At 49.6% G+C, this 24088-nt stretch overlaps 9 protein-coding genes across 9 annotated transcripts; 3 read left to right on the top strand and 6 right to left on the bottom strand.

Annotated features, from left to right (window-relative positions):
* Positions 1-1101: 1101 nt before the first annotated feature.
* GIQ15_00652 (peroxiredoxin DOT5) lies at positions 1102-1883 on the bottom strand (the record flags this gene model as incomplete). Its single annotated transcript, XM_033548069.1, has 2 exons — positions 1102-1409; positions 1469-1883. The coding sequence occupies 2 exons, from the start codon at positions 1881-1883 to the stop codon at positions 1102-1104; spliced, it is 723 nt and encodes a 240-aa protein (XP_033409020.1).
* Positions 1884-2469: 586 nt separating this feature from the next.
* On the top strand, positions 2470-3176 carry GIQ15_00651 (NADH-ubiquinone oxidoreductase kDa subunit; the record flags this gene model as incomplete). The annotated part of the gene is made up of 3 exons (XM_033548068.1): positions 2470-2532; positions 2597-3087; positions 3152-3176. 3 exons carry the CDS (start codon positions 2470-2472, stop codon positions 3174-3176), a joined length of 579 nt encoding a protein of 192 aa, XP_033409019.1.
* Positions 3177-4552: 1376 nt separating this feature from the next.
* GIQ15_00650 (U3 small nucleolar RNA-associated protein MPP10) lies at positions 4553-6580 on the bottom strand (the record flags this gene model as incomplete). The annotated part of the gene is made up of 1 exon (XM_033548067.1): positions 4553-6580. One exon carries the CDS (start codon positions 6578-6580, stop codon positions 4553-4555), a length of 2028 nt encoding a protein of 675 aa, XP_033409018.1.
* Positions 6581-7150: 570 nt separating this feature from the next.
* On the top strand, positions 7151-9015 carry GIQ15_00649 (Atg22A-1p; the record flags this gene model as incomplete). Its single annotated transcript, XM_033548066.1, has 2 exons — positions 7151-7328; positions 7394-9015. The coding sequence occupies 2 exons, from the start codon at positions 7151-7153 to the stop codon at positions 9013-9015; spliced, it is 1800 nt and encodes a 599-aa protein (XP_033409017.1).
* A 376-nt stretch (positions 9016-9391) lies between these two features.
* GIQ15_00648 (actin) lies at positions 9392-10945 on the bottom strand (the record flags this gene model as incomplete). Its single annotated transcript, XM_033548065.1, has 3 exons — positions 9392-10265; positions 10336-10834; positions 10903-10945. The coding sequence occupies 3 exons, from the start codon at positions 10943-10945 to the stop codon at positions 9392-9394; spliced, it is 1416 nt and encodes a 471-aa protein (XP_033409016.1).
* Positions 10946-11346: 401 nt separating this feature from the next.
* Positions 11347-14678, bottom strand: GIQ15_00647 (nitrate reductase; the record flags this gene model as incomplete). The annotated part of the gene is made up of 7 exons (XM_033548064.1): positions 11347-11895; positions 11997-12114; positions 12174-12297; positions 12365-12753; positions 12816-12979; positions 13034-14353; positions 14463-14678. 7 exons carry the CDS (start codon positions 14676-14678, stop codon positions 11347-11349), a joined length of 2880 nt encoding a protein of 959 aa, XP_033409015.1.
* A 965-nt stretch (positions 14679-15643) lies between these two features.
* On the bottom strand, positions 15644-16901 carry GIQ15_00646 (neutral protease 2; the record flags this gene model as incomplete). Its single annotated transcript, XM_033548063.1, has 3 exons — positions 15644-15663; positions 15726-16571; positions 16664-16901. 3 exons carry the CDS (start codon positions 16899-16901, stop codon positions 15644-15646), a joined length of 1104 nt encoding a protein of 367 aa, XP_033409014.1.
* Positions 16902-19602: 2701 nt separating this feature from the next.
* GIQ15_00645 (pyrophosphatase ppaX) lies at positions 19603-20304 on the top strand (the record flags this gene model as incomplete). The annotated part of the gene is made up of 1 exon (XM_033548062.1): positions 19603-20304. One exon carries the CDS (start codon positions 19603-19605, stop codon positions 20302-20304), a length of 702 nt encoding a protein of 233 aa, XP_033409013.1.
* A 2822-nt stretch (positions 20305-23126) lies between these two features.
* On the bottom strand, positions 23127-23973 carry GIQ15_00644 (uncharacterized protein; the record flags this gene model as incomplete). Its single annotated transcript, XM_033548061.1, has 2 exons — positions 23127-23593; positions 23661-23973. The coding sequence occupies 2 exons, from the start codon at positions 23971-23973 to the stop codon at positions 23127-23129; spliced, it is 780 nt and encodes a 259-aa protein (XP_033409012.1).
* Positions 23974-24088: the final 115 nt, after the last annotated feature.

Here is a 24088-nt window from a genome sequence, read left to right as displayed (position 1 = left end):
GATATCCGGATCCCCGGCAAGGACAGCGTTGATGTGTCGTGTGAATTCGGTTCTTTCATCTTCGTTGATGGTATGGGTGACATTCGCAGAGGAGCCCTGGACGTGGATCTTCCCGCTGATGCTTCCCTTGGAGGCATGTCCATGGCTACTGGGAGCATGCGGGGAGGGCTTGACAGGCGGACCGGCGCTGGCGGAACGGTCACCACCACGGAGTTTGGCTATCAGCTGTATATGGTCAGCATATACATGAAGTAGACATCCCCAGCTAAGGACGGTAAACGAATGCAACAACGAATGCGGGACTGACATCAACATAATCCTCAAACTCCACGCGGCGAGAACTGTCGAGTTCCACCTCCTTCAATGTCTGTCGAACGACGTCGTATGGCTGTCTCTCGGAGGCCTGCGTCGCCTTGATAGTCTCAGCTTCGTCGAGATAGCCCTTGTCGTCTACATCCAGCCTCCGGAAGGCATCCTGGAGGGTGAATATCTCGTTCTGCTGGAACTGCGGGTATTTCCTATCGACCGTCAGTACCGAGTCGGTGATCCAGTGTATATCGAGCAGCTACTACCTTTGGAGCTTGATGACGTTCATCTCGCCGGCGGTGTTTGATATCTGCTGTTCCTGGTGGGCACAAGGAGAGCAGGAGGGGTAACAACTATGAGGAAGAGGCTGGCAGCGAGAAGAGCTGAGCCAGACAGATAGACGGCGGCCTTAAATACTTCTCTCAGCCACAAGTGATACGGGACTGCAGGCACCAGGATTTTTCTACCAGAGCGAGTGCGCGTTTACCTTCGTCCTCGTCTTTCATCTTCGTCCTTTTCATCATCGTCGGCGTCACTTTCGAAGCTCCGCCCCGCGGGTGATGACTAAGGATCCTTCTCCGTTATATAAAAATATATATATATCCGTGGAAGAGGCGGAGGAGGAGGAAGAAGAGGAAGAGGAAGAGAGAGAGGGAGAAGATAACGAAGTACGGAGTAAAATAAGAGAAGACGAAGAAGAAGCCTAATACCGACAAATCCCCCAGATCGCATCAGACAATAGTTAAAACAGTCCCTCGCAGTTCACGTTCAGTCAATATCACCCATGGACCGGATCTATTCCCCCTTGATCAGGTCCTGAACCAGGTTCAGCGTCTTCTCGGGGCCCCCCGGCGTGCGCAGAAGCACTTTTCCTTCCTTGTTGACGGCAAAGACGCCGCGGACGGTGCCCTTGGGCGTCTTCTTGAGTCCGAACGCGCCGATTAGCTTAAACGATGGATCGCACAGCAGGGGGTACGGGAGCTTCTGCTTGGTCTTGAAGGTCGTGTTGGCCTTGGGAGAGTCGCCAGACAGGCCGAAGATCGAGAATCCAGTCGAGGTCAGGTTGGTGTAGTCGTCGCGAAATGCGCATGCCTGTTTGGTGCCTGTGGTCTTGTTAGATATCAAGCAGCAGCCCATATTCTATACACGGGAATCGACTTACAGCCAGGCGTCGAAGCCTTGGGATAGGTAAACACGGCGACACCACCTTTGCTCTCCTCGAGCAGGGCCTTGAACGAGGTCTTGGTTCCATCCTCGCGCTCGATCTCGTCTTCGAACAGGCTGAGGTCGAGCACATCGCCCTTCTCGGGGACGCGACTGGCAGCTTTATCTTCAGCTTTGTCTTCAGTCTCAGCTTCAGCTTCAGGAGCAGCCTCTTCCTTCTCTTCCTTCTTCTCCTCCTTTTCTTCCTTTTCTTCCTTCTCCTCCTCCTCCTTTGGCGCCTTCACCTTCTTAGGCGCGGCCTTCTTGGGCTCCTTCTTAGGCTCTGCTTTACCAGCCTTTGCACCTCTCTTCGCCTTGGGCTCTGCCACGGCGGGCGGTGCTGGCGCCTTGCGTTTTCTCAATTCAGGAGCCATTGTTAGATTGGAGTGTCTTGCTGTTCGCGCTGGCTGTGGTGGTCTGGGGGCTGGGAAGACTGAAAAATGGGAAATGTGTAGCGAAGAGCGCAAAAGTCCTGCGCGCGCGACTAGAGAGGGAAAAGCAGGAGGATGGAACAGGACAAGGTCGCTAGCTCGTTTCTTTTACTACCGCGTCCAGGCGCGAGTCGAGCTCCATACAGGGTCGAGTATTTATATCTATGAAGCCAGGAACAGGCGCCTAGCCGACTATCGTTAACTGGCGCTTCTTCGCTTCGAGACCGCCGGCGTAGACTCGTAGAGACCGTAGAGGCCGTAGAGGCCGTAGCTTGTCCGTCGCTGGTTGGCGATTAACTGCTGACCGTCTCTCTCTGCTATTGACCTCCAGCTTCTCTTTCTCTGCTTCTCTTTCGGCCTCTTTTGCTGTGTTGTTGGTGGTGAGGCTTGGCGTCTCTTCATCTTTCGCTTCTTCGGCTTCACATCAACCACCACATCGCATCTTCTGCCCTCGTCTTTACCGTGAGTTCGATATACTGAGTACCTGTCGTTGCTGTATGTGTCTAATTGGTCTAATTGAGAACAGGAGATGAGAGCGTCCAAGATCCTGCAGACGGCTCCGGCCGCCTCTCACGTCGTCCCAGTCAGCCAGGTCGGTATATCACAATGGCACTGCACTTCTCGCTATACATGCTAACACCGCGGTCTCGATGCAGAAATACACCGTGCAGTCCTACGGCATATGGGAGAGAATCCGACGGGCCCTCGCCGTGGATCCCACTCGCTCCAATGGTGTTCCCTTGAACGCTCAGTTCCGCAACCCTACGCCCGGAGCCCTCGCTCCCCAAACATACGATGACCCCGTCACTCTCCCTGCTGCAGACATCGCCGACAACCCCTACTGGAAGCGAGATGTGAGAAGAGGCTACCCGCAGGCCAGCGTGGTGAAGCAGGCCGATGTTGTCGGGCTCTTGACCTACGGCAGCAAGGCAGAGCCCAAGGAGAGTCTCCTTGCCGGCGAGGCGGGCACGCAGCAGCTCGTGCAGACGAAGCAGACGGCCGAGGAGCGTGGACTGGCGGCGCATTTTGAGGAGAAGGCCAGCTCTGGAGTCGATGTCCTTGGTCCGGATGGCCTCCCACCTATGCCCGGCAACTTGAACGCAGGCACAGTATATATCATCCCGTCAGAGCAGGCTTATCCATCAAAGTAAGGATCCCCTTCAAGTTTATCTGCTTGTCAGTTGATACATGTCTGGCTAACCTCGTTCTAGATACCCGTGCCGCACATTTATCTAGGAGCTTGCAGCTAGGTCAATAGAACGGGCATTCCTTGTTTTTTTCCTTTTCTTGCTGTAGAGTACTCGTCTATGTTCTCAGTAACGTCCTTTCAGCTTTGATTGTCATGCATTGGCTTATCGGGAATTAACAGCTGTGACATACGGAGGCGTCTACAAACTCGGCTATTAACATGTATAGAAGTAGCCATGTATGAACATATCCCACTTCCAGACCTTTCACTCTCTATGCCGTAATATCTTTCGTAATTATGCTCTTCTAATCATCTTGTACTCTCAAAAAACACATCTATAAGCGCCCATGGTGGCATGGGATGGCCCATTTAAGTTTTCCCACTGCAAGGCGAATTTTTTCATATATAAAAAAAAGTAGCCATCAAAAAACTCGAAAGCAGTCTGCACCGCTACAATTACTGGACTAACCCCAATACTCAGACACTGAAGCAGCGATTCTAGCTACATGGGTGACTTTAGTGAACAGCAGCCTGACCAGCTTCTTATCAGCGACTCGCTCGTACCGCCCAGAGAGATTCAATGTCCAGGCACAAGTACCGTCTCACTTGACGGCATACTCAACCCGCCATTACAACTGAGAGAAGACCTGAAGGAAGGCTGCGGCGGCCAGATATGGCCTGCCGGAGTGGTTCTTTCAAAATACATGATTGAGAAGCATGCCTCAGACCTCCTGGGCAAGACAATGTACAAAATGCTACCTATGCGATTTTACCTCCTGCTTTGCTTTGCTGATTGCTTGCTTGACTTGACTTGTTTGAGCCTCGAGATGTTGATGTCTCCTCTAACTCCCACTAACTCATATACCCTGTTACTAGAATCGAATTAGGGAGTGGAAGTGGCCTCGTCGGGCTCGCCGTCGCAAGAGGATGTGTCACCGATTCACCAATTTATATCACCGATCAAATGGCGATGTTCGCGCTGATGCAACAGAATATTGAACTGAACGGCTTAACTGGCTCGGTACACGCAGCTTTGTTAGACTGGGGAGACGCAGAGGCTGTTCGTGCTCTCCCCAAGGCGAAAGTCATACTCGCTGCCGACTGCGTCTACTTCGAGCCCGCGTTCCCTCTGCTGATATCAACTCTCGAGACCCTGCTGGACAAAGATACAGTGTGTTATTTTTGTTATAAGAAACGTCGCAAGGCGGATATCAGGTTTCTCAAGCAGGCTAGGAAAAAGTTCGACTTTACGGAAGTGACTGACGGTATTGATCGTGAATATTGTAAACAAGAACGGATCTTCTTGTATATCATTAGACAACGAATGGAAAAGTCTTGAAAGATAAAACCAATAGTTGGACGGATATTTTTACGTAGTCTATTCTCTTCCAACGCCTGAAGAGATGCAAGTATTTATTCTAAATCACAGTTTTAGGTTCTCACGGCCTTTGGAGCCGGTCTCACGGACTTCGTTCCCTTGTACATCGGTCAAGTTACCGCCCTTCCCAATGACCTTGACTCCTCCCTTCTTCAAGCTGGACACAACCTGCTGCTTCTTAGCTGATGCAGTGTCAGGCTTGCTGGCCGCTGCCTGCGACTCCCTCTTCCTTTTCTTTTGCGCATCACGGCGTCTGCGGTGTCGGAGTTTAGCCTCCTTGCCTAGCTCGTCCTTGGCCAGCGATGCGCCGCTCTTCAGTTTGATCTCGCCCGGTGTCCTGGTTTCTCCAGGGTTGTATATCTCGTGAGGAGCCATGCCTCCAGATGCAGCGCCAGAGTCAGCGCGAGTAGTTGGTTGAGCGTCTTCCATGAATATCGTATCAACGTTGGACACCACATTGAGATCAATCTGGGCCTTCCTGGGCTTGAAGTGCCAGTTCGAAAGAGTGTCCAGCTGAGAACTGATTTGCTCCCATAACTGAATAACCTCGTTATGCTCTTTTCGTAGCTTCTCGGCGCCCTTATCAAGGAACGCAGGATCGGTCGAACGTAAATGGTCTGCTTCATACATTTCTGCTAGACTGTGCTGTGGTTTCGTCTCGTCTAGTTCAAACTTCCGCTTGGGGGCGTTGCCATGTTCGCCGATGGCGAGCGGTCGGCGGCGGATGATGTCGTCGAACTCCTTAGTGACGATTCTGCGTTTGATGAGCGATTCTATATCATTGCTGACCTCGGTTGTGATTATAGGCACTGGCTTCCCAACACGTTCAAACTCCAGATCTTCTTCGATCAACGAGTTAAACGGTCTTGCGTTGCTCTGGGCTTCTCCCATTAATGTCCAGTCTTTCTTTGCAACATTACCAGCTTCAAGGCGACGGATTTCATCCGCAATTTGTGCCCGTCGTTTTTCATGGGTAGACATGTTTTTCGAACTTTTACCGTCAGCGCCATCGTTTTCCTCGCTCATTTCATCGTCGTCAAACAAATCTCTTCGCACATTCGCCATGGCTCGATCAATGTCTGCATCCAGGTCTTGCTGGGTCTGGGCAGGTTTTGGTTTTGGTTTCTTTGCGTTTGTTGGAGGGTCGAAAAAGTCCTCATATCTAGCCTGGCGGCCGTCGTCACCGTCTAATTCCATATCATCGTCATCAGGATTGGAATCGCCGTCATCCATTCCCATATCAGGGTCTTCTTCGTCCCCACTCGCATCCTCGTTTTCTTCATCTTCGTCCTCATCTTCGTCCTCTCCGTCGGGCATATCTCCAAGGGCAAGGGGGTCTGCGTCCCAGTCGATGTCCTCTTCATCACTGGAAACTTCATTGGTGTGCGGGCGTCTAGCATCCTGATTCTCGAAGAAGGCTGATTGCTTATTGAATTCGTCTATCGAGAAGAAGCCATCGTTAAGCCCATGGGGGTCCGTTTTCGACTTTTTAGTGGGCCGCGAGGATACATCGCCCTCCATCATCTCGTCTTCGTCCTCCTCGGGTAGTATTTCACTACCACCTTCACCAACGTCAACTCCCTCGGCATCCTCATCTTCTGAAGCGTCGAGATCCAACATTTCCTCTTCGCCATCTTCATCGTCCTCGCCGATTTCCGCCTCAGCGTCATCACTCAAACTATCCGCACTTTCCGCAGAATCGTCTTCGGATGCTTTTCGTTTTGAAGGTCTGGAGGAAACGGTGCTTTGCGCATGGAATCGGTCAATATCACGCGAGGATATAGTCAATGCTGAATCCAGAATACGCTTTGCTTGTTCCCAAATCTGATTGTGACTGAAGCCGTTCACATGGAGTTGGTGGAGCTGTGGAGCGGGAGTTCGCTGTTTTCGTTTTTGTCCACGCTGTTGCTCTTGTCTCAGGTCTTGTGTGAGAGAATCAAGGTATCCCTTTGCCGCGGCCACTGAGTCTGAATATAGAAGAGAGGAAGGCTTTAGAAATGCTTCGGGTTGAGATATGGGAAGCGTCGAGTGAGAGGCAGCCATGGTGGTGCTTGGGGGATTTTCAACCGGCATCGCGACTGGCGTAAGATATAGACGCTGGATATGAACGAATCCAGGTATATAAATTGCTAATGCGAGGTCAATTGCGTGCTCCTTTAATCAATTTTTGGCGCATACATACTATCCCACGAGCTTCCTTAAAGACCGAGATATAGCTTTTCCGGCCTATAACATGAAAGAAAATAAAGAGCAGCCTCTACCTCGTACGTCTATCTCCAACAGCCAGTCGTCTCTCCGTCGAAGGTTGCGCTGTCTCGCGATGAAATTTCCTCTCGCAAAAATGTTCAAATCTTCAAAATGTTCAAAAGTTCAAAATGTTCGAACTCCACATCGAGTCTGGGCGAGCCGCTCACGTGCATGACCTCATGCGCGGTTGGAACAGCTGAGCCAAAAACGAGAACCGCGAACATCTCGACTTTCTGTATAGCTTCACGATGGCCATTCTGCAGCTTCAGATACACGCTGGAGTCGATCTCCTAGACACGACGGACATGCAGCTTCAGAGCTGGTGATGATATAGCTGCACCTTCTTGTCTCCTGTCTCCCTATCCGAACAGGTTGACCCCCTTGCATCCTACAGACATGTCGAGCTCTACTGCTCCCGTACGAGGCCAGCTCGAAGATGGCGACGGGAACGCTCCTCTCCTCCCACAAACCGATGGCCACCCGCAGGAAGACACCAGGCCTACTAGCAGAAAAGAGCTCGCTGGCTGGTATTGCTATGGCTGGGCTGCGGAGGTCTTTGTTGTGTGTGCTATGGGTTCGTTTTTGACACTGAGCTAGGTCATAGATGAGGGACCGGTTATCTAATTACGGATCGAACAGGCTCCTTTCTCCCTCTAGCCCTCGAACAGATGTCCCGAGATCAGGGAGTGTTGCTCTCTGATAAAAAAACGCCCTGCACCTCAACATGGCAGCACTCGAATGCCACAGCGGGCGCCAGGGCTGTCTCCCCGTTCAAGGCAGCACCCTCGAACAATCAATGTATTGTCTACATGTTTGGATTTGAGGTGAACACCGCTAGCTTTGCCATGTATACGTTTTCGACTAGTGTTCTGATCCAATCGCTCATCATAATATCAATCTCAGCCGCGGCAGACCACGGCGCCTACCGAAAGACCTTCCTTCTTATATTTGCAGTGGTTGGCTCAATTGCAATGATGCTATTCCTTCCTCTCTCATCGCATCTATATATGTTGGCCGCGTTTCTGGCCATAGTTGCGAACACTGGGTTTGGCGGATCATTTGTATTGCTAAATTCCTTCTTACCTCTCCTTGTTCGCAACCACCCTACCATCCGAGCTTACAAGGAAGAGCAAAACACACCCTTATACTCCGATACACATCCAGAGACCAATGGAGATCTGGAACCCTCCCAGGTTCGCCAATCGCATGAAATCACCCCAGAAAGCACCACTGGAGCTCCGTTGGTTTCGGCGGCGTTGGAGTTATCGTCCAAGATATCCTCCAATGGAATTGGTATCGGATATACTGCTGCTGTCTTGGTGCAGATATGCTGCATTCTGATAGTTCTTGCTACGCATTCTACAACGTTCTCCCTTCGACTTGTTCTATTCATCATTGGGATGTGGTGGTTCGTCTTTACCATTCCGGCGGGCATGTGGCTACGCCCTAGGCCCGGGCCACCGCTCCCTGAACATGTAACGAATAAGAACAGCAACTGGCCATGGGTCGACTACGTTGTATTTGCATGGAAGTCCCTCGGCCGCACTGCCATGCGGGCACGTCGATTAAAGGACGTTGTTCTGTTTTTGGCTGCTTGGTTTCTTCTATCCGACGGCATAGCAACCGTCAGCGGTACAGCGGTCTTGTTTGCGAAAACTCAACTGAAGATGGAGCTGGCTGCCTTGGGTATGATCAACGTCATTACCATGATTTCGGGTGTATGTGGTGCTTTCTATTGGAGTTATGTCTCCCGTCTACTCGGACTCCGCCCTTCCCAGACAATCATAGCCTGCATATGTATCTTTGAGATCATCCCGCTCTATGGCCTTCTAGGCTATTTACCGCCTATTCAACGGCTGGGAGTCCTGGGACTTCAGCAACCATGGGAGATGTATCCACTTGGTGCAATCTACGGACTCGTTATTGGCGGCCTGTCGTCTTATTGCCGCAGCTTCTTTGGTGAGCTTATACCGCATGGGTTTGAAGCTTCTTTCTATGCCCTCTACGCGATCACAGATAAAGGATCAAGTTTCTTCGGCCCTGCTATCGTAGGTGCCATCACCGACCGATATGGAGAGATTCGCCCCGCATTTTTCTTCCTTGCGGTACTTATCATGATACCGCTACCTCTGATGATGCTCGTCGATGCGGAGAGGGGGAAACGCGATGCCGACTTACTTGTCAAAGAGCTGGAGGGATCCGCAGATGCTGATGACGACCAGGGGCAAGTCTATGGGACTACGGCGGAACAGAGAGAATAGATTTTGGTTTTAAGATTCATTGGAAACATATATTGTTAGACAGACCCCTGGGATTGCATAATATATCAGCATTGCCCATAGGCACCATTTTGTACCGCACACCTTCGGCTTATTAGTAATTAACCGCTCCATCAGACCTTACTCCTTTATCCGTAGCAGTAAGAGTTGACCAAAATATACCAATTTGAAGGATGCTAAGCGCGGCCCGTGGCTAGTTACCCATAGATGGAGGTGGTGCTTTTCATAACCGTCACTGCATGTCTTATTGAAGACGGGTAGAAGAGTTCCACAAAGGCTACGGCTTCTTAGCGATTAGACTGTCAACCTGCTCGTCAAATTGTAACACTTTCCCCGGTGGAAAGACCGATGGAATGGCTCATTTGCATCGCTTTTCTACGATGTTTGGTCCATGCTCTTCATATTCCTTCTTCGAGATCCACATTTGATGGAACGTGCCTAAGCTCGCTACAATGCTTCCACCTATCCATGAGCCGAATTTCCTCTCAGCAGTGTTTCCTGGAGCAGATATTCGGACTCTCGGGCTTGGATACATGTTTGTGAGCTCAAGGTTCAATCGGTCGTTAAAGCCGTACAGCAAGCTAGCTGCTCCCGTCACGACTACGTTACCAAGTAGAGTCGGTCTAATATCAACGTCGACTTGGTTCAGGGCGCTTCGGATTAATTCTGGTATTGTCTGGCTGGCGGTCGGAGTGGGGAATTCCGAATCTGGGTCAGGGAGAGCAGCTTTGGCGTCGAATAAGCCCTCGGCAACACGATACCTCTCAGGACCGAAGAGCTGATTATAGCCATCTGGGAATTCAAATGGACGCATTGGCATGCCCTTTGCAAGCTCTTCGTTTGGAACTCCGGTGGGGCTTTGGCCGGACAAGGAACCAGGAGCAGACCAGACTTGGACCACACATTCTTTGAACTCAGAGAGTGTTCGATCCTCCATCAAGCGGCGGTACGAAGGGTCAGGTAACTTGTTTTCTGGCAAATCCTTGTACACTGCTTGAGCCGGCTGGCCAGCATCAACCGCAACCTTGGAAGCAATTAAGTAATGAGGCGTCACGTTAACGGGTGGTGTACTCGATTTGAGAAGAGCCCGAATCTGAGAAGAGATGAAGTCGCCAGCAAGCTGAGAGTGCTGTACACCCCGTTTAAGAATTAGGCCATCATGAACTGGGGTCACAGAGACATTGCTAGCGCCAACATCGACTACTAAGGCTGTTGCTTTGCCGGCCGCAAAACTGGAGTAAATCACGAGTCAGCACTTCCACCAAACGTAATAGAATGTACGGTATGGCTATAATCACAAACCTAGCTAATGGCCCATTTCGAGAGAGATAGAAGGCTGGTGTTCCCCAGTTCTCCATGGCAATTTCAATGGTCTTCTCCCTCGCTTTGGTGGGATTCCATCCTGGTTCGGTCATAAGCAGCGGGCTATCAGCCAGAGGCTTTTCTTCTGTTTCTACCCCTTCCATTTCGGCTGGTAAATCCTCGGGGTTAGGATCGTTTAGTCCGTTCAGCATCGCATTCCCAGGTTTTCGTCTCGTCAGCCGCGAGGTAAAAGAGTATTCCCATAGTTTCTCGGCCATGTCCCAATCCTCCACAATTCCATCCCTACCGATCGGGTTGTGAACAGAGATGCCTGGGCGAGGGGAAACATAAATGTTGTCGCCGTAAACATATTTATCTTGCGCGTCCGCAGAGTATCTCGCATAGTATGAAGGAATGACCGATTTGGGGGTGTCTTCACCCGCAAATCCAGCCCGGGTTGAGGCATATCCGGGGTCCAGGATTATCGCAGACACCTCATCTAGTGAATGCAAGTATTAGTCTCCTTAACCGGCTGAAAAAGGGCCTGAGATGGGAATTGTATCTTACCTCCGCCATACTCTGCCGCCGCGGGTGGGGCAGAGGAGTTCATCGCGAGCAGTCGGAGCTTCGGGTATGAAGAAAGCTTGCGCAATAGAGATTTCGATACGGATTGCTCCAGTCAAGCAAGGTATTATGGCGATTCCAAAGCTGTCTCGCGCGTACTTACAGACTGCCTGTTGTCGCGCTTTCAACTTTGATAACAGAAAGCAGCGAGCTAACTAAGCAAGTCTTGGCCGCTTCAAGCATGATCACGTGTTACACCCTATCAACGACATCTTCTCTCTACACTTCTACATATCACAACTCTTCGCCAGTATTGTTTAAACTATTGATAAATATGAGTCCGAAGTTCAACTAAGGCGGCAGATATTAAGAGTGCAACGAAAGGCGTACTCCAAAACAAGAAATGATACAACTCAGGCAGAAAAAGAGCCAAACGTGAACTAGCCTCTAGAATCCGAACAGATTCTCGTCTTCCTCATACCCCCAGTTCGTCAAAGCAGGCAACACGGCTTTCTGGATCATCGCTGGTGGGCCACAGAGCAGAGCAACGTTCTTCTTACCCGGTTCGAATGCATGTTTCCGGATGATTTCTTCATTTACGTGACCTTTGGGCCCTTGCCAGTCGTCGCTAGGATTGGACAGCACATGCACAATCTCGAACCGGTCTTTATGTTTGAGGGAAAACTCATCGAGATCTCCTCGCAGCAGAATATCCCCTTCCGTCTTGTTTGCATCGATGACTTTGATCTTTGTCTTGTCGTTGTTGTCTTGTAAAACTCGCGCGATGACCTGGTAACCAGGAGTGACGCCAGATCCACCCAATATAAGGGAGACGTTGTCGAATTTATACTCCTTGTTGTCAACAGTGAAACACCCGTTACCGCGGTATTGTATATCGCCCGACGGACCTTTAACTTCGATTTCTTCATTATCACGAAGACAGTCTAGGATGTTACTCATAGTACCACCTGGCTGGTCTTCATTTGGGAGATATGTCTTTACAACAAGGTCAAATGTTTCATCATACTCTTGATTTGAAATGGGGCGCACTGGGGGTAGGGGCGAACAACAAGGCTGTCCCTGAAATGGAAACCGACCAGGACATGCTGACCAGTTTCTAAGCCGAGCTCCTTAGCTGAGGCCGGGAGCTTGAACGTGTATCGGCTAGTATCCTTGGAGAGACGCTTTTTTACGAGGAGTTTCGCTTGAGTCCACCTGGAGGTCGACTGTCAATACCTAACGTTCTAACGCAGAGTTCGAATGGACTGACATACTTGTGTTTAGCTAGGGCGGCTTTGGAGTCCTTCCCTTCTGACTGCAATCGTTCTTTCTTCTTTTGCTCGGCTTCTTTCATCATATGATCCATCGCTTTCTGCGTGACCTTTCCTATGATACATTCTGCTCACTGCTGTTAGAAATGTGCCCTAATCATACGCATATTTTGAGCCAATGGAGGAAAAAATACCTTTGAGCTTATCTTGGGCATAATTGTCGTGGATACTGCTAAACTCCTCTGTTGTATCCCAATGCACAATCCCAGCATGCGCCATGATAGCACCCTTACCGCCGGGATGCCAGCTGAGAACATGCGTAGCATCATACACATTTCCATTGACAACTATCCAACAGTCATCCTCCGTATGATGCTTCTCAATCTCCTGTCTGGTAAACTGTTTCTCAGGAGAAAATGCATTGCGTTTGATTTCTTCAATTCTTTCCTCGGTAGATGGTTTCATCCAACCATTCGTCCCACTGGCTGCGTCAACCGGGTGACGGAAGAGAAGGTATGCTTCCTCGTCCTCTTGGTTATCAAAAACCTCCGGCCTTACTTCATACCAGCAGTTGTTCATCATTCTAAACGTGGTTAGCGATATAAAAATAACTACTAGCACTGAAGAGGGATTTGCTTTACGAACCCTCCAATGTTCCACACTGGCTTTCGAGGTTGCGTGTTCTTGTGGGAATCAAACGCACGAACTAAGACGCTCTGCGCACGAATAAGTCTGGTAATGTCCAGGTCGATGTGCCAGTGCAACCAGGTCCAGAATTTCTTGCCATGCCGAATTGGCTTGTCAGGGTACTGTGTATAACCGTCAACTCCTGAGACTCATGAAAAATATGGAATGAAACTCACTCTGCGGGAACAGTAAAGCCAAGTCTCCCCGCCGTTCAAACTAATTTCTACTCTGTCAATCTCATCCCCGCTTCCACTATAGGCAAATCCCATAATCCTATACATCTTGCCCTTTTTAACATCAACCAAGTCAATTTTTTCACCCTGAGCCGGCCTCACGATGATAGAGTTCAACATCTGCTCGTTGCAGATGGTACTTGGATGGCGGTACATTGTCTGCGCAATCTCCGATTCTGTATCGGTGATAAAACTCGGGAGCTGTCTATTGTCATATATATGATAGTGGCTATCATTTTCATGTTCAGTCACCCAAATTTTGGCCAGCCACTTGATAGATCGTGCTCCCACCCAACCAGGGAGTATTAATCGCAGGGGATACCCATGGTCCGGTGGTAAGGGATGATCGTTCATTTCATAGGCAAGCATCACATCGTTGATAGGATCCATGGCATATTCAAGTGGGACACAAGTTGCATACTTCCCTTCACTAAGCTCGTCTGCTCCCTCGTAGTTGACCCATAATCTCTTGTCGGGGTTTTTCTTCACAAGATTGTCAACTCCTGCCTCTAAGAGAACGTCGCGAAGGAGGACTCCCTTCCAATAAGAGCAGCTCGCTGATGCAGCAGTGAAATTAAAGGCTCGAGTTTTCTTGATCATATTCAGTTCCTTCCTACGGCTTCCATCACAGGCCAAAAAGACGGGTATGTTAATACTCTCGAAGGAATCCTTTAGATTGTCCATCGTGTAGACTAGGCGCTGGTCAGCGACCACTTCGACTTCATGATTTTCCCATAGCAGATGTGGGACGGTTCCATGGTTGCGGACATAATGAACCGGTGAAGGAGTGATAAGGCCAGCCTCAAAGAGAGTAGTCAGATCAGATTCTGCATTCATCGGATGCTTCCCTGTCAGGCGAATCAATTTGTCGTTACGTGGAATCCAATTATCCGGAGTAAATTGGTCTACCTCGTCAACTCGCGAAGGAAGTATCTCGTCTTGAATCGGACAGTTTCCCTTGCCATCGTTTCTCCCCATGGATGACCGATATTGTTGTTCATGTTGCAGGAATTGTAAAAGCGTCTCTTCTTCCAGCGTGGGCTTTGGCTTCGACTTTTTCTCCTGTTCACCTTCTCCCTGGCTACTATCCTTTTCTTTTTGCTGTTTCTCCTGTTCTGCTTTATCGGCCTCTTCTTTTTCTCTTTCCTTGGCTTTCTTCTGATTCACAGGCCAGGGCTGTTCCAGCTTGATGAAACTTTCAGTGGTATGCAGAACATATCTCCAGTAATCAGGATGCACTTCTGGCCGTTCCAAATGGAAATCCTAGCCTGAATTAGCTCCCATATTGACTCTAAAATCGAATTGTTGGTCTAGCGATGGTATGAAATGAATGTTTCTTTAAAACCTTTTGCCTGGTCATAATGTCACGAACGGTAACCAGTTCCCCCCTGTTCACCTTATCACGAAGCTCCTGGATCTTTTCATCGACTTCCTCGAGCTCCTCGTAATATTCGTCCCCTCCATGGGTCATACCCATGAACCGGGCATCACGGCCACGGGTCCCGACGCGATGACTATGCGTCCGCGTCCAGTCGGGTTCATTGAGTATATCGAGGTCAGATGCCCCCAGGTGTTTCTTTAACGACATGATGTCTGCCGGATTTCGGGAATCAATGGTGAATTTCGTGACCTGCCAGTTTCTCGTTGTTGAGAGGAAACTAAAAAGTATCAGGTCGCTGTAATCTAGATATATATCGTCTAAAGCTCCATTCCCTTTCCTGCTGTCTGATATATGAATTTATATACAAGTTGAGCCATATTAGCCACTTCCTGAACCCAGAATCCTTGGATCCCGGACTCTAGAACTTGGCTGGCCATCCGCTCCGCGGAGAGCATGTCAGCGGGTATGATCTCATCGACGCAACATTCGCTTGCGGCCAACTTCGCAATTGTTGGACTGGCCCTGGTCTAGCGTCAGGTGATGATAGAGTAGATATTTATCTGATTTAATGCTCTATTCTCATTGGTATCTTTGAGCTGATTTAATATTTGTTCTAACAGGTCTAACAGGCTCAACGGTGAGATGAGCTGCCGGTAAGTTTGGCCACTCATCTTCTTTAATGATGGGGGTGGACAGCCAAGTTTCGAAGTACTCCTAGAGCGAGGAGAGGCTCGAAGAAACGGTAATATCTATTTCGTTGCGTTCGTTTCGTTAGGCGCTGAGCTCTAGATATCGTCAAACATAGTTCGTAACTATATATAATAAGTAGTACTCAAGTTTCAGGCGATGTAACAGGCCACTCCTGCACAGAGTAGTAGTTACTATCTAGTTCAATTTTCCACATCCCGATGAAACTTTACGATTTGCGATGCAATAGGTAAGATGAATTGAAACATCCAATTAAGATTGTATTGTTTCTTATATTTATCTGGAATGTAATGTATTTACACGGGGAAAGCAAAATTCCAAGAGGTGAAAAGGTGACCGAAAAATCCTGCGGCCACAACTAGACTACCTCAGGGAGTAAAGAAATAAAATTATGTACACGCTTGCCCCTTTCCTTTCATGCAAACGAGCCGACTCTCGCCCACAGAAATGATCGGAGGAACCGCTTAGCAGCCGACGTAGATAGCTATGATATAATTAGTTAGGGGCCATAAACGCTATCATATAGCAAGAGGAATAAGAACATACCATTGGCGAAGAGAGCATAGCTGTCAGCGTTCTGAACGGCCTTCTCAGCAGAGAGAGCGGTGGCGCGCTCATATCCGTATCCGTTGTCCTCACAGAATGGCTCCTGGACAGCTGGGTTGTGGGTGAGCTCGTGGAGGGTGGTGGTGGCCTGGTCCTGAGCGTGGCACTCCTGGCTGAGTGGTGGCAGCATGCTGTAGTAGATTGGGCAGTTGAAGACCTCGTTCTGGGATGGGAGAGTGTAGGCAAGGACACCTTCCTCACAGCCGTTCATGAGATCGGTGCAGTGGTAGGTAGTGCCACCACCGCTGGTAGAGCTGGACTCTTGGGCAACAGCTTGGAAACGGCTTTGAACAGTGTTGGTGTACTGTGGGTCCTTGAAGTATTCCATGTACTTGTCCTGGTTTTGGCTGACAGCCTGGGCAGCCATGCTGGAGAGCTGAGCGGAGGCTTGAAGAGCATTGGTAAGAGCCTGGAGTTCCTCCTGGTTTGAGCAGGACTGCATGTCGACGCTGGTGCGCTTTCCGAGTCTGGTGAGGGGTCCGGATCTCTTGACAATTCCCATAGCACGCTCAACGGAAGCGGCCTTCTTTCCGTCAATGTTCATGCGGAGCTCGTTGGAGTGGTAGTTGGCAGCTCCGGTGATGTTGGTGCCGTTCTCCTCGGCGACTGGGACGACACCGCTGGCTTTGAGGATGTACTCGCCGCCGCGGGAGAGGTCGTGGGTGGCAGCGATATCGAAGGAGTGCTCAACGCTACCCTTGGCAGGGAGAGACATGAAGTAGCTTGGCTTGAGGTCGGTGTGCAGGTATCTTGGCATCATACCAGTGAACTGGACCTCAGCACCACCTAGTTAGGATGTGTTAGAAATTGATCACTCCAACAAAGACTTGGGATAAAGAGAGAACGAAATATTGCTCTCGAATTATGAGATATCTTACCCTTTTGGTAGATGTTAACCTTGCGGGTTGGGTTGGAATCCATGATGGTATGGAACCTCAACAAGTTCAAGGCACGGTCACCATTGTTGGTAATGGTAGCCTTGACCATGGAGTTACCAGTGGCACTGAGCTTCACGTCAATCATGGAATCGCTCGTTGGCACACCGCGGGGAATGGAAAAGCCAACCACCGGGGCGGCGAGGGAGCTGAGAGCAGCGAAAGCGGCGAGAATTTGCATGTTTGCGAAGAAGGTGAAATAAAATACTGGGATATAAAGAAGGTGAATAGAATTAAGAATGGAATAAAGAAGATTCTCTCGGAACCTATGTCTTTTCGAGGGTTGTTTTGCTGCTCTTGCTGTCTGAAAATATCTCCAACTTGACGGTTGGCAGCCTGGTTTATATACCCTATGGATGTGGATGCGTCCATGGCACTGCCCGGCAGATGACATAGCTCTTTGCACCAATTCCAATGAACAATATCCATCCCAACCCTGGCAATCATAGTAAACGTTGCATCCGTTCCCATACACCAACCGGAATCCCGTTTCAAAATATCAAGTATAGAAAATGGGGGAGTTGGCCTTGAGCGGAGGTAACATACAACCGGACAAGGGGGTCATTTCCACATTGTAGCGGAGGTTCCACCCTGCGACTGATGCTGACCCCTCGCATTTTGACAGGGGAAGTGCCGGTAAGAGGATACATCAAATAATTGAAACCAAGCATTGTTTCGTGGGCGTCCAAAAGCTTATGGTTTTCCACCCATGGCAAGCTAATGTGAACACACCGGCTCGGCAAAGCTTGAGTCCACCGTAGTATCGAACCATGAAAACCATTAAGTTCCGAGTGACTTCTAGACTGAAAGGCTAGAAAAGAGAAAGTCCCGGGGGTATGCGCCTGGGGATCGTCGAGATGATAGATAACAATTGAGCAGGTGAACTCGACTGGATGTCGACGTTCGTTGATCGCCGCAAGACCAGACGACCGCAAGGCATCTTCGGCTGAGTTCATGCTAGAACCTCCCTGACTAAGAATAGGGTATATGAAGCTCTGGTATGGTTAAGGATGTCTGAGAAACCCCTGTCGCCTCGTCGTGATTGGGGCATTGAAATCAGGTCCTGTACCCGAGGCACGACCATTTCGCGTTTCATGATATGGGCGATCACTCCCATCAAATTCCCCGTTTTCTGGAGTAGCAGCGAGAACGGGACAGGCACATGCTGCTATGGCCTCTTGGTCCAATCAACATGGACAGCCAGCGATCGTTGCAGGCTATCTCGATGGATGTCGAATGCTGATAGAATGACAACTAATGTAGCGGGAGGGGCGACTGGTTAGTAGGCGAAGTTTGGATAAGGAGGCAGTTCCCCTCTCTGCTATCTTTACCGGTTCTATCGTGAGACGCCGGTCTCTCTCGCGCTCGATCGAGGACGCCTTGCGATGGCGACGGCGTCGTTTGTGATGTCGAGGCGAGATGCAAGTTGGGAGATATCCCGACCCCGTGATCCAGTCAACGTCGAGGATGCCATGTCAACATCCAACGCCATGTCAACATCAACGGCTCAGCGAGATGAGAACTGCAGATACTTGCTAAGAAAGGTGCCCTCCTCCATGCCCAATCCTGGCGGCTATGCCACTGCCCGAGTCGACACGAGATTATGTGGGTGAGAGCGATCACCGGCACTCCGCCAATCTAGACCAGCATACTCTGACCATAGGTACTTACAACACGGCCCGGAGAACAAGCCCCTACCCTACGACCGGCCGACTGGAGGTGGAGATAATACATGAAGGGTGCTGCTTGTGTTCGGCATCAACGAACGGATTACGGGAGTTGGGAAGATTGTCGTTTGGACCTGGCATGACCACAACATATCATCATGCAGAGACAGCGGTGGTGATAGTGATATTCACTCGCTAAGCCTCGGGTGTTTTTTACGAAGAGTCCGATGATGTGGTGATTCTGGATTTGATCTGCGAACTCGGTGGCATCGACGAGGTGATAGTCGCAGCTCATACTATGCACGGAAGCTCGAAATATTCTCGGATAGTACCGCTCACTAACACGGGGCAGGCCCGTTGATATTCCTCATGGGCGACTACTTGCCATTATCCTTCGCCGGATTTGCAATGCAATCCTTCAGTGAAGATACATACTCGGACGGAGGCAACGGGGAGTGTCCATTACCGTGCATGGTGATAGGTTCTGGGGGGGACTTGCGGAGGTGAGATGAATAGTTATGCTAAAAATATGATTGAAGCCTCCGGGTTTCCCGAATCACTCTTCAAAGCCGTCTATCCTACCATCAGAAAGAAGAAAGATATTCGTAATACTCGCTTCCACAGAGTCTTCCATATATGGTATCCACTTCGGTGCCTTTCTAAGTTATATCACCGGCGTATCCTCTCAGTGCCTATCGACACTGGAACATCTGACAAGGCAGCATGGAACCGATATATCATGGTTACAAGTATCAATATCCGTACAAGACGGCGAGGGCGAACGTATGGAGCACTTAGGTAAACCTATCGCACGAGTGACGACCGTAGGAGGCCCCTGGGTATTCTATCTGTCAACTTCATCCTGCGATGGAGTAATCGTGCTAGCTGTGGCCATCAACATCGACTTCGAGGCTGTCAAATGAAAATCGTGCCCATGGGTATGTTTGAAACCCAGGGCGCCAATATCGCAACTGTCTCATTGTGCTATATGATATCTCGAAGGTGATGACGACGCCGAATGTAAATAAACGACCAGGGCAGGGATCATGGCTTCAATGACTCAAACTCCGGAGTTTTTCTCAACGTCAAGAACAGCCAGTCATTGCATGAACTGCCCGAGTTCCGCAGCCCCTTTTCGTTGCCATCTCCCCTAAAAACCAAGTACCAGGCCTGGCTCTCGATTAGGAAAGAAATAATAAGTCCAGCCCGCTCAACATGACCAGCCTTGCAATCTTCGACTTCGATGGGACGCTCTTCGACACCCACGAGTCGATCGAACAATCCATCAAGCTTACCTTTGAGGCTTTACTCCCGGCCCATGTCCCGCCACAGTCGAAAATACACGCCCTGATCGCCAAAGGAGCGGGCCTGTCAGATACATTCCGGACACTGCATCCCAGCATTGAAGCGTATACCGCGGCAGCGGATGGCTGGACTGCTAAATATCGCGAGGTATACGCGACACATGGCCAGTTGCTTATCAAAGCCTTCCCTGGAGCCAAGGAGATTCTTGAAGACTTGAAAACATGTGGTATCCCTATTGCTATTGTGAGCAACAAGGGCGTTGCGGCTGTCAAAACTGCCTTAGAGCGTAATGGCATGGGTGGATATATACCCGAAGACCTGATTATAGGGGATAGTACGCCGGGCGCGCAACGAAAGCCGGAACCAACTAATTTTACGGATATCTTGATACCGACGCTGAAGAATCAGTATGTGGTAGCCGATATCGATGCTAGCAAGGTTCTGGTTATTGGGGATACTGTAGCGGATATTCAGTTTGCGAGAAACATCGGTGGACGCGCATGCTGGTGTCGTTATGGCTTTGGAGATCAAGATGCGTGCAAGAAACTAGACCCAGAGTTGATCGTTGATTCCTTGTGTGAGGTTGCTGCACACATCCGTTCCTCGGTATAAAATGGTTATTATATGTGGAGGAATAGGCGATTGGCTATGGACTCAAGGGTTGCTGTTGGTGGTAGAATAAAAGGAGGCTAGGAGAAACGCTTGCTATAAAATGGTCTCTCATAAGGCTTAAACTGGGCTGAAGATGACGACGTCAATGATGGTCACTCGCATACTCTGTATATTCTCAGCAATAGAACAATCCCATAAGCTTTAGATGTTAATTAAGAAAGAGGCTGGCTTCATAAGAGTGGATAGAGTTACATCGTTAGAAAAAAGTAAACAGTTGTAGAAATATGGCTAAAAGTATGTCAAGTTAAAATCTCAGGACCTCCCCCGGTTACTACGCAAATTCATTTCAGGCCTGTCCTGGTTTCGCTGCAATGGCGAATGAACTATATTCACCAAGGTAGTTAATATAATATCCCGTGGACGGATGGCAGAGGGCAGTGGGGAGAATACAAAACGAACAGCACATACAAATGAGAATATATATGCATCTTATTGGATCTGAGCTCCTCGGTCGCGTTATTCAAAAGTTTCAGTAGATCGTCGGTGCTCCAGCCGCCAAAGCGAGTAAACAGTGATATGCTGTAGGACTCCATTGCATGACCAAGAAACTGTGCCATAAAATAACGGCCTCTGGTTTTCAGTTTCTTGTCCTTCGGCCATGTTCCCAACGGTACAACCTTTTCCGTTTCTTCAACTTCGATAAAGCCTGCGTCTCGCATCCAGCCGGCCAAACTCGGGAAAATGTCGAACTCACGCCCACATTCATGCGAAATACGATTGAACTCATTCTAAATTCCACGTCAGCTGCGAATAGAGCGTGTTCCCGGGGTTTGTCTGTAAACCAGCAGTAAGGGGGTGGTTTATCGGATACATACCAGCCACTGTTTTGCCTTTGAGTCCTCAGGAAACGTTCCGTCGTCACAGCAAAGGTGTGCGCGAGCTTCTGATATCTCGATTCGAGCTCCGGGTTTCAATCGCCTGCAAGGTGATTTTGCATTAGCAATTTGAAAACAGGAAACTATAGGCATGGCTTCCTTCGTACTTGTAGCATTGGGCCATCAGGTGGGGCCAATCTGTTATGCTTCCTCCAAGCGTGCGGATGTGGATGAAATCGAACGAGGATTCAGGGAAAGTCCATTCCTGAAGAGCATCGTCCACCATAAATTCGACGTTAGGAGGACGCCTGCCGGTAGGTCTGGGGTTAACCGAAGCACGAGAAGACTCTAGAACTTCCAGAGTCTATGTCTAGGACACTTTTATCTCACCAACTTGGTTGAATCGGAGATATATCCGTCCCAATAACCTGGGCCGAGGGGTATAACTCTGCCACTAAACCAGGCTCAAGTGTTAGGATTGGATTCTCTCTACTCGCTGCGCGCAAGACACAGCTCAGTTGTGACGGAAAGAACTTGCTTTCGATAGCCCATATTCCTGTTCCAGTACCGATATCGAGTATCCGTTCAGGACTATCGAGTTTGGTATAACACAGGTCCCCATCAAGCGTTAACCGAAAGATATGGTGAAGAAAGTCAAGACGCTCTTGTTCCCGTTCGTCGTTTGGCAAGAACTGAAAAAACTCTCCGACGTGTGACCAGTCAGCGTCTAATTAACTCGATGACCAGAGAGACGATCATGACGTAGAAGTTCAGGCGAGAAAGAAATCTCCTTCGACGCCTGAGGTGGTGGGAGAACGCACATATTGGTCCGCACTGTACCCGTGATACCGCCGGCCGTTCTCATACACGTAGTTTGGGATCGTGGATGCGATTGAAGCGAAATCAGTTGCGATGCTAGCGTTTAACTCCGAGTAGCCGCTGCTCTCTGGTTCGATGGGCAATTCGGAGCTATCCAGCCGATCTTCTGGCGCCATCCTGAGGCTAAATGGTGGCGGGACGCTTGGGCTGAAGAGGCTAAATCTAGGATCGAAGAAAACTCCAGGATGGAGGGAGTTTGCAAAGCAAGGCGTTGGCGATGTTCTATCTGTCCTAGTGACACATAACCGTCCACTATAACCATTTCCAGGACCCGGGTTTATCGGCAAGTGCGCTGAAAGAACAGGACGCCACCACAGGCCATAGCATGCGGGTTTGTCTCCCACAGACGCAGCGTTCAAGCCGTCTTTACCAGGGGCTGAATGCGCGCATGAAGTGCATATCTGCCCGTCGAGTAGCAGTCTAAGTATTGGACAGCAAGTCGCAGTTTGGCTGGAACAAAGCATGGTTAAGCAGGTGGGAGCTAATTATTAAGCTCCCTTGCCCGTTGTCCCGGGTCGCCTCGTCCACGGCCCTGGGACGCGCGACTTTATGTCCACTGCCGGCCGACACGCCCGCTCACGACGGGATATATGTACATATGTGTTGTTTAGTTGGCAGTATTTGGCGTGTTGGTTACCTGAAGGCTTTGGGCTGGCTTCTAGCGACGTTTATGCATCGATATAAGATATATATCGTCCCGTATAAATATGCATATTATGTAATGGGTACTGACCAATGATAATATTAGATTTATGTGGAGCACTACGGATAGCGATATCATTGGATGGATACTGCTGACATAATATACAGATGATCTATTTTATCCAGCCTCATGTTCTCAAGAGAAGGAATTCGTTTCAATTATGTAGGAAGAAGTGCTTGAGGATAGTCTAAGAAAATATTAATATTTCACGGTTTGGTACAGCGTACAGCCAACATTGCATGTTACCGTCAACCCAGGTAGGCAAACAACAAGGTAGATGGTTCGTTATTATACACAGAAGAAGACTAAGATATATTTGGGAGCGGGAAGGTTTCTGAAGATAAAATCGATAAGGTCCCAACGACTTATTTACCGGCGCTTCCCCAGCTTCCCCAACTGGTCCAACTCGACCCCAATCCCTTGGAGTCGGTGGCTTCGTTCCTTTGGCTCTCGCTCTCCAGCCGGGAGTCTGAGGGAAGGGTAACTGGTACCGGAGCCTGAGCAGCTTTCGAATCGGGTATTTCTGACGATGAGACGTGGGGCTCGGCTTCTGAACTGGTGGCTTTCACGGCTCCTGGGCCATCGAAGAGCCAGCTCCGGGCCTTATAAAACATCGTCTGCTTCTTCAATTCGTCTCGTGCCCGCTTTTCTTCGTCCGCAGCCTTTTCCTTTTGTAGTAGTTGTAATTGTTCCTGGGTGGCAGTTCCAGCAACATATGCTTTTCTAGCATCTAGTAGACGATCCAATTCCTTTTCGATAAATAGATCCCGCTGCCGCCGGTTGTGCATGAATAGCGATGTCATTGAATAAATAGTGAGGATTCCGGCAATACCTAGAAAGCATGTCAGTATATGCGTATATATAAATTGACTATTATCAGAAGCCATGAATGTCCATACCAGAAGCAGTGATTAGCGAGAACACCGCCGCCCTGTGGAAACGATCTGCCCACGTTCTGCCACTATTTACTATCCGATCCATGGGCGAAAACGACTTGGAAATGCGATTGGCGCGAGCCTGGGCCCGTAGCCGTTCAACTTTTTCCTTCGCGGTCTCCTGGGCCCCTTGGCCGGGAGACGGTTGTGACGGCTGGGAGGACCGGACCTTCAGGCCGGACCATTTCGAGGAGGAAGGGGAAGACATGGGAGATTTCGAGTAGGCGTAGGGACCGGTAGCGGTAAACCGGGTAGCATCAGCTGCAGACCGCGACATCCTCGTCTGCTAAATGGCTAACTCAGAAAGCGTTAGGCTCAAGGCACCTCGGAATCAGGCAATCGAAGTCGGAGTCGCAGTCGGAAAATTGTGTCGAGATGCGTATCATGCCAAC

Source organism: Arthroderma uncinatum, assembly GCF_011692745.1.
Source record: "Arthroderma uncinatum strain CBS 119779 chromosome Unknown scaffold1, whole genome shotgun sequence".
NCBI classification, from domain to species: domain Eukaryota; kingdom Fungi; phylum Ascomycota; class Eurotiomycetes; order Onygenales; family Arthrodermataceae; genus Arthroderma; species Arthroderma uncinatum.
The sequence above is the reverse complement of the archived record's forward strand: the minus strand, read 5'-3'. Positions and strand labels throughout refer to the sequence as shown.